Source organism: Echinops telfairi, unplaced genomic scaffold (assembly GCF_000313985.2).
Source record: "Echinops telfairi isolate 266 unplaced genomic scaffold, ASM31398v2 ScPeMD7_7424;HRSCAF=8462, whole genome shotgun sequence".
Taxonomy (NCBI): Eukaryota; Metazoa; Chordata; class Mammalia; order Afrosoricida; family Tenrecidae; genus Echinops; species Echinops telfairi.
Window position 1 is genome coordinate 72,976,801 of NW_022111324.1, and position 9,219 is coordinate 72,986,019.

General features: G+C 51.4%; 1 protein-coding gene across 1 annotated transcript in view; it reads right to left on the minus strand.

Moving 5' to 3' along the window:
• Nucleotides 1-9,219, minus strand: part of TP53BP2 (tumor protein p53 binding protein 2) — a 47,932-nt gene that overhangs the window by 22,310 nt on the left and 16,403 nt on the right. The window contains exons 5-11 of the mRNA XM_004699935.2: nt 8,285-8,459; nt 5,999-6,180; nt 4,422-4,586; nt 3,817-4,042; nt 2,451-2,561; nt 1,586-1,734; nt 420-885 (exon numbers count right to left, since the gene is read on the minus strand). Of these exons, the coding sequence (XP_004699992.1) occupies nt 420-885; nt 1,586-1,734; nt 2,451-2,561; nt 3,817-4,042; nt 4,422-4,586; nt 5,999-6,180; nt 8,285-8,459 (1,474 nt within the window). The remainder of the gene's footprint in view (nt 1-419; nt 886-1,585; nt 1,735-2,450; nt 2,562-3,816; nt 4,043-4,421; nt 4,587-5,998; nt 6,181-8,284; nt 8,460-9,219) is intronic.

Genomic DNA, 9,219 nt, shown 5'->3' on the forward strand with positions numbered 1-9,219 from the left:
CTGCGGCAGCTGACTGCCAGCCACCTTTCCCTCCCCCACTGCCTTCAGTGCCACTGCGGCAGCTGACTGCCAGCCACCTTTCCCTCCCCCACTGCCTTCAGTGCCACTGCGGCAGCTGACTGCCAGCCACCTTTCCCTCCTCCACTGCCTTCAGTGCCACTGCGGCAGCTGACTGCCAGCCACCTTTCCCTCCTCCACTGCCTTCAGTGTCACTGCGGCAGCTGACTGCCAGCCAGCTCACTCTTCAGCATGCAATTAGGAAGACGCCACAGTGACACAAAACTCGTGGAACAAAGGCCCCGCCACAGACAGACACGGGTTAGTTTGCCGTCTGTTAGCAGATGGACGCTCTGGTTGCTGACCATTCACCCATACATCTTCGCCATCTCCGCGGGTCAAAGTCAGAGCCAGCAGCTTACCACTCGAGAAGGGTGGCCCTCTGCTGTGTGTCTTGGTCAACGCACTCTGCACGGCCTGCTGGAAGTTTTTCCCAGGAGCCTGATGCTGGGTGTACATGGAATATATTGAGCTTGCTGCCACGGTCTGTGGCTTCCGGAAGGGGGGGAGGAGGGTGTCCTTGGAAGGCTGAGGGGTAAAGGGCCGGACAGCGGCAGCAGGTGGACTTTCTTGCTTGGAACCTGGAGAAAGGGCTTGGTCTTGGCCAGCTGAAGGCATGCTGGGAGACAGCAGGACCCTCTGCTGCCGTGGTCCTGTCATTTTGGGTTTATTTCCCACGGATGCCACAGCTGCTGAATACTGCTGAGGGCTGCCATCGGCCTTACTGTCTGACGGTGGCGGATTCGTTTGTCCCAAGTACGGCAAACTAATTTGTTTGGGTTTAGTAGGAACCGGAGGCGGTACTTTCACACCATTTTTATTTATAGCCTGTAACACACAATGGAAAATCGGTTACGATGCGAGGACTATAGAGGAGGACGTTCTACGTGCCCTAGTTCCACAAGGGCAGTTTATTCTTACCCTGCTAAAAATGTTAACCTCTGAACAGGTTTAAAGCGCTAACAAGTTCACTCTGGACTAAATCAGATTTAGTAGTGGACTTTAGGAATGCGGGGCCATCCCTCCCCTCCTGGCCTCCACCTCCTGTTCAGGCAACGATACGGCACACTTGAAAACTTTTCATCTTATAGACACAGACATACCAGGAAATAAAACACATTCCTGTTCATTAGAACTCCATTCAGTCCAGACCATTGCAGTTAAGGGGGAAAAAAACCTTGCTAATTTTGCAGTATGTAACCTATAACCTGGTTACCAAAGGCTAGTATCGTACAAAGCTACACAAGAGTCACCATTAAATCACTGATACAATCTTAGCTCCAAATTCCAAAGACCTAAGGTACGTGAAGAGCACACATACAAGGTTCTCGGAAGCAGCTGCATTTCCTAGGGGATCACATGAAGCATGACTCAGCTGCTTCAGTCACTCTTGTCTCAGGCGAGACCACAATATATTCAAGCAACAGAAATAAAAATAGCAGGATGCTGTTACGCGTTACGTCTACTGTCCTCCTGAACACACAAAGAATTGCTACTGAGCCTTCAAAGCCAGGTGTTCTGGAAATACCTGCGCATCCCGGAGGATATCTTCGCTGCTCTGATTTTTCCTCAAGGCACCAAAGGCAGGCGGGGCAGCAGACTGGTCTACCGTGTCAAACATGGAGAAGGGACGAACTTTCTTCTCCTTCTCCCTCAGCGAGATCTCCCCATCATCACCTGCAGGCAGAACACCACGCTCACTTTCAAACTGCCCGACAGAATTCCTCTGCCCCTCACAAGTATTGTTGCTCCTAAGTTTCCTTGCGCCTCCCCCCACCATAGGTCTCAAACATACAAATTCAGTGCGTCTCCTTTGTGTAAAATAAGTCAATAAAAGAATCCTCCAAGTGCTACAATTTAGCTTAGTTCTCAGCTAAAGGAAAGGTATCCTGGGAAAAAACCAAAACACTAAATACAGCTTTAGCACACTGAAAATAAAACTATCTTTAAAAATAGATAAGCTTTTGCCCCAAACCACAGAGGGGCAGCTCAGCAGGGAGACTGGGTGAGTGGAAACAGGAAGGCAGGGGGGAGGGGGGGAGGGCAGCAGTGGTGGAAATGGGGAGAGGACTGACCCACGGCTAGGATGACAACCAACGTCTAAGAACACGTTGTGTAAAATAACAATAATTTGTAAATTATCAAGAGTTCATGAGGGAGGGCGGGGGAAAAAATGAGGTGCTGATTCCAAGGGCTCACGGGGAAAGCAAATGTTTTGAGATTGATGAGGGCAACAAATGTACAAATGAGCTTGACACAATGGATGTACATATGAATTGCGATGAGCTGTATGAGCCCCCAATATAAGACGATCTTTTTAAAAGGGAATGCACAGCCCTCTGTAGATGACCAAAAAGTCCATTGTGTTCAGGAGCATCACAGACCACCCTTACCTTGTTCCGGGGCGCTCCCTGGGCTTGTAGGTCCAGGAGCAAAACTCTGGCTGGGGAAAAGGTCTGCATTTGAATGATTCCACTCAAGGGCGACCGGGTGGATTTTCGAGCCTAGAATTCAGGGAAGCAGCTATAAATAGCCCCGTACTCTTAAGAAGTTTTTTAATGACTCATCTTACTAAGGATTTTAACTTTGAAAAACAGCTTCCAAATTCAGGCTCACAATAATGTTGAATATCTTTATTTAGAAGACACTGGAGCAGATTCCTATTTCTAAGTCAACATGTCCCCCTTACTCGTGCAAGTTTAAATGAATTCTATCAAATGCAAAGACAGAGCTAACCAGCGAGGGGGCACACCTCTCACTGTGTAAGAAAACATCACCCTGATGAGGGTGCCCGATGCAGTTCAACTCAGGGCCCAGCACGAACCTCACCTAATCAACAACCCCCCCCCAAGAGAGAGGCACAACCAAAAGGGGGAGCTGACCTTCAACCCATGACTGCCACACACCCTGAGTACTGAGGGCTTTTCTTACACGGGCACTTTTCTGTCAAAGCTCAGGCTTGAATATGCTTACGGGCACAACACTGACTCCTTTCCAATAGAGCGGTGTTTATTCACAGTAGTCATTACAGCAAAATAATGAATGGGTTTTAAATTTGCTGCACTTTACACAACAGTGGTTAAGAAGAAGAAAAAAATTATGACCTTTTTCTTCCCAGGGGTCTAAATGATAAGATCATTAAAGGATGCATTTTCCCCCAAGTTCCCCCTTTCTCCTCCCGCTATAAACTTTAATGTGGTCACTCCCCAGCTATCCCAGGCCGACACAGAACACAGAGATACAGAAGGTGGCATCCCTTAACCACTGAGACAGCTTATTGTGCCAGCCTGGCCGATAAACACAACCACACAAGGCGAGGAGCTGTCTTCAGACTGTTTACCTCCCAAGGCTTCTGCCTTTAAGAAGTCCCCGCATGAGCACCCACCAGTACTGAATCAACCACCCACCGAATAGTCACACCCTCACGTTCCTTAACGCCTGGCTCCACTGACGACTGGTGCAGCTGGACTTTTACCCAAAAAGACACGGCCCCAAGTTCTTTCTTAGCAGTCGGTCCAACTGCCCTCATCAACAAGACAATCGTCAGGGGTGCAAAATTAGTATACCGTACTGCTTTGCAGGAGTTAAAAAGAAACGCATTGCACTAATACAAAGGGTTTTTTAGAATTAAAAAATGAATGAGAGATACAATCCACAAGGTTTTTGTTGTTTTCTTCTTAAGCCAAACTTAGGAGATGGCCTTTAAGGTGAGGGTGGGGATGGCAGCGGTGGACGGGCTTGGGAAGCGCCGAGTTTTACCTTTCGCTTGGGCGGCCCCGGCTCTCATGTTTGGCAGCGTCTGCATTTTCATCAGTCCCTCGGCAGCCTGCATGGCCAAGGTGCCATCCGGCAGGGCTGGTTTCACCAGGAGCTCCGGCCTCGAGGGCATCCGCGGCATGGTAGAAGACTGGATATAGGGGCCCACGGCAGCCACGCGGCTGGGCGCTGCACCCGCTTGCTGGGGGAGGTTCCCGTCAGGGGAGGCCTGGGGAAGAGAGCGCAGGTCCTGTGGGGCTCCGGATGCTCGGACTGCACGACCTTGAGCTCTGGAAGAGGCAGGCCTCTTAAATCGGCATCTTTTGTTTTCCTTTTTTCAAACAAGCACCTTCAGGAGCTAGGCCCAAATCCACAAAGACTCCCCCAAACAAATGCACTCACAGCGAGGTCTCACCCATACTGTGCTCCAAGCCTCCAAATGAAACGCCAGCTCCCCGGCCACAGCAGTAACCGGGGAAAGAGTATCGGCCGCTTCGGCAGCATCCCCGACAGTGCCTCCCTTGTCCGAGGGCCTGCTTAGCAACGCCTCCGGGAGAGCCGCTGAGGCCCAGCTGACCGCCTGCCCCCTCGCCCGGCCGCCCACTTACTGGCACATTCTCCTTCTGCTGGAGAGCTGCCTTCTTCTTCCACAGCCGGTCCCTCAGCTCGTTCACGCGCTTGTCCATGACGGCCACTTCTGAATTGCGCTTGTTCAAGCACTCCCTCTGTTGCTGCAGCTTGGCATTCTGCTCCTGATTCAACTTGTTTCTCAGCTGTTTGGGGGGGTAGCCCAGGAGCAGGAGGAAGAAGTTCTCAGATGAGCACATGGAGACCATGATATAATTTCTAAAACCGCAAAGGTGCCTCCGGCCTGCTACGGTCTCCCCTGGGTTTGAAAGGAAGGAGCACCTGTGTGAGGCCAACGTGACAGCTGCGAGAAAGGACTTGAACTTGCGATCTGAGCACACACAGTCCAGTCTGGGTCTTTGGGGCTTAGGCGCCCTTCCCTCAAAGGAAAAAGCCACCGCAAGCAAGTCCCTTCTGCCACTTACATGAACAGCTTTCTGCCCCTCAGGAGTCCGGGGCGGGGCTGTTACACTCTCGGCTGCCAACTGAGAGGGTAGGGGTTCAAGTCCACCCAGAGGCTCCTCCAAGAAAGGGCTAATTTCAAAAAATCAGTCACGGGGCATTGGTGTGTGTGTGTGGGGGGGAACGGACCACGGAAGTGCTGTGCCGAATCACCACGGGGGTCTAAAAAGCTAGCCAGCATCCATCTAAAATTAGTTCCTCCCCATTTGGAAGTGGGGAAATGGAAGAAAATGGAATACTCGAAGAAACAAGTAGTGCAAAGGATGAATGGACCATGTGAAGCTTAAGCCTCCGGCACCGAAAACCCGAAGAACTCAACGGTGCCAGGCCACCACAGCCCACCAGTCTGCTCGGGAAGGCAGAAGACCCTCACAGGAGTGGAGAAAAACAAATGCAGGGTACACACACCGAACTCACTGCCATCGACTCTGTTCTGACTCACAGTGACCCTCCTGGACAGGGTGAACTGGCCCTGCGGTCCAAAAAGCCTCATCTTTCTCCCTTGGAGCAGCTGGTGATTTCAAACTATCGACCTTGCACCTTGCGGTTCGCAGCTGACGGTGTAACCACTACACCAAACGGGTAGCATTTGCCCCCAAACCCCTGAAGGCAGAACGGGGCAAGGAAGAAGGGCAGGAAAGAGAGAGCCCAGGGAGGAAGAGGAAGAGAATGTGACACTGAGGGGGCATCACAGGGCCATGAGACGGCGCGGACAAATTGTTGAATGCAAAGCAAATTTGCTTGGTGAACTGTTACCCAAACCACAGTGTGAAAGTAAATGAAAATAATTGGATGTTAAATTAAAGGTTTAAGTTAAATAGAGAGCGAGCGAGAGAACGGAAGGAAAGAACAGAGGGAGGGAGGGAGGGGTAATAAGGACAGCAAGTGACCTGGAGCGCAGTCCTCCTCGGCCGCACGGGTGACAGCAAGTGACTGAGAGGCTGGGAGCGGCTGCTGAGCTGACGCTGACTCACTGGGTGACCCATGAGTAAGAAACAGAACTGCCAGAGGGCAGAGCTCAGCCCACCAACCACGGGCTAGAAGTCAAGTGGCTAGGGAGTAAGTCGCGCAGCGTTTGGCAGCCCAGCAGGTTTACCTGCAGCTCCTTGTAGAGGCGATCCAGCTCGGCCACTGCAGACTGGCCGTCCTGGCGGCCATCGACCCTGCCGTTCTTGAGCATCTCCAGCTGCCTTGTGAGCTCCTCCACCTTGGACACGGCCAGGACCAGCTCCCTCTGCTTCTGCTGGAACACGCTGTTCATCTGCTCGATCTCCTCCACTGGGGGAGAGGGGAGAGCCATGCGCGTGAAAATCGGAACAAGAAAGAAGTTCTTTTGTGGCAACCAAGCTTTACAATGAACTTGCTCATCGGAATAAAGGGACTTCTCAGAGGTGCCCAAAAGCCAGCCTATTTCTTTCAGAAGCAACTGAAACAACATGAACAGCTCTAAGTAAATAAAACCCTTGCCTTAATCAGAACTTCCGGTCAAGGAGGGAAAGAAAGCTCTCTCCTGACTGGAGTCAAAAAGAAAAACCACACTCATGGCAGAAGCAAGCTCAGCGGAGAATGACCTCACCGCGGCTACGACGTTAGTTTCTGAAGGTACACCAACGGTCTCCCACGTTTAAACGGGGCCTGTTCAGTATGACTGAAAGCCAGCGGAAGTTACACCTCGGAGCTGGGTCTGTTTTCCTGAGAAACGTCCACAGCCTGTATTCGGCAAAGATGTGCTTTTTGGGTTGGTTTGTTTTTTCATAACAATAAAATCCATAAAAATCACACACACACACACACAAATCCCAACCCACTTCTCATTAAAAAAATATTGGGGGAGGTGACAAGGGGAGACCACATTTTTCAAAGGTAACTTAGAAACTTTCCTAAAACAGTCTACAAACGACTTCAATTGACAGGAGTCAGCAGCATCAGAACTGTAGTGGATCCACACTCCCCACCCGCAATGTTTCCATTTGTGACTGTGAACTGCAGACGGTTGACGGAACAGGTCCGATTCCCATCCAACGATTCATACCTATTTGACTTCTGCTCACTGACTGCCATCCCCTCAATCCCACTGCCTCCCTGGGGTTCCTGGTTCCATTCCTCCTCCTCTCTCAATCCTCCTGAATCCTGACCTTGGGTAAAGGCCACCTGTTGATCTCACAACGGTATTCCAACGATGATTCTAAGTGGTGCCCACTTCCCCGTGTTACTCTTCCCCTTGTACACTTGTCTGCTGCTCGGGTGAACCTTGAGCCCCGGGGTGAGCTCGTTTCTGAAGATACAGGGCTCTCGTCTGCAGCAGGCCTAGTGGGTGTGTTTTAGGATTCTAGGGGTGTCAGTCCACATTTTTCTCTCACTCTATCTGGGAATTTCTAACGTGGTCCCTTTTAGAGCAGCAGGCCTTGTAGCCGGGCACCATCTCGTTCTTCTGGTCTTAGGGTCATGTGGTCCATCTCGGGAGAAAGATGAGGTTTCTAACCCCCATGAAGAGCTGCAGTCTCGGAAACCCCCGAGGACATCCCATCCTGTCCTGTAGGGTGGCCATGAGTGAGTCGGCTGGGACTCGATGGCGGTGAGTGGGTTTGGGTTCTATCAGTCCAGAAGACGAATCGCTCCATGTGTCTCGTTGTTTCCCCTCTTGCCTCGACAAGGACAGACCAACAGCCGCACCTAAGCTGCACAAGCTTTTATGAGCCCCGTCACTAATCACCATACTAGGTTGCAGAATATTGTCTTTGTGGACAACGTTATGACAATTAACCTTGGTGTCTCCCAGGACTATGTTCCTGATGCCCCAGAGGCTCCTTCCCTCAAGGGCTTTGACTCTGTCTAAGAAGTTTTCAAACCTTTGCCCCTTGGCAGCAGAAGTAGCTACACAGTTACAAATATCCTCTGTCGGACCTCATGTATTTCCAAGCCTGGTCCCACTCACCTTCACACATGTGTACAGCCTGAGTGCCACCCAGGCACCTACTCAGACCCTGTAACTGCAGGACCGTGCCTGTGACAGCATTGACCTCAGCTGCCCTTAACTCAGAAGCCGTGGTGGCCTCGTGGTTACACGCTGGGCTGCGGTCTGCAAGGTCAGCAGTTTGAAACCACCAGCTGCTCTGCGGGAACAAGACTGGACTTCCTACCCCCATCTACTGTTAGTCTCTCCCGTGGGGGCAGTTCCACCCTGTCCCATAGGGTTGCTATGAGCCAGTGTGACCCAATGACAGTCAAGGTGATTTAGTTTGCCTTTAACTCTCGCGCTCTTCCCGTTTCAAAAGCATTCTTCTAACATTATCTACAAAGTTTGGTCATCCTCTTCTTCTTCCTGACGAGCCAGCGTGTCTTCCAACACCACACAGACTTTGGTATGGGAGCAGCAACTCACCCAGCCTGCCGTTGCTCAGTCTCTTCTGTTCCACGTGGCCCTTAAGCGCTCGCACTTTCTTCAGCTTAGCTTCCTGACTCTCCGCGATTTCTTTCAGCCTTTTCAGCTTCTCCTGCTCGGCAGCCTGTTGCTGCTGCCGCTGATCTTGTTGTTTCAAAAACTTTAAGCGCTGTTCCTGAAAAGAAAGACGATTATCAGGTGTGCCCAGCGCGTGAAAGGTTTACCACCAATGCCAATAACCTGACCGCAAATAACATGACCGCAGCCCTTGGGTGCCGAAGGCTGCAGTGCCTGGCAGTGCGTTCTGGCCTCACCATGCACCAGGGGGCGTGCAGCCAGGAAGATTGCATAAGAGAGACACTCCGGGGCCCAATCCTCAACTGAACTAAATAGAATCTCTTAGGGCAGCGGTTCTTAACCTGTGGGTCGCGACCCCTTTGGGAGTAGAACCACCCTTTCACAGGGGTCGCCCGATTCATAACAGTAGCAAAATGACAGTGATGAAGTAGTAACAAAAATAATTTTATGGTGTGTGTGTGGGGGGGGGGTCACCACAACCTGAGGAACTATATTAAAGGGCCGTGGCATTAAGAGGTTGAGAACCACAGTCTTAGGGAGAAGATCCAGGAATCGTATGTCTACACAGGTGGCCTCATCCAGCAAGCCCCCAGGAAGCCTGAATCCAGCTGTCATGACCGCTGCCAGGGCTAAGGCGGCATGTGTGTAAAGCTAGGAGGCGATATAAGAAAGGAGCTAAGTGTACCATCGTTGGTGTGATATTTGGATTGTTTGGATTGTCACTGATGAGCGAGCAGAGACAGGGGAGGGAAACATCACGCCTGTCATCAGATGGAGGAAGAGCAGCAGCTCAGAGAGAAGGGCCTTCCCCACCCCCCAGCCGACACGGAGCCCGGCCTTCAAGCATCCCCCCCCAC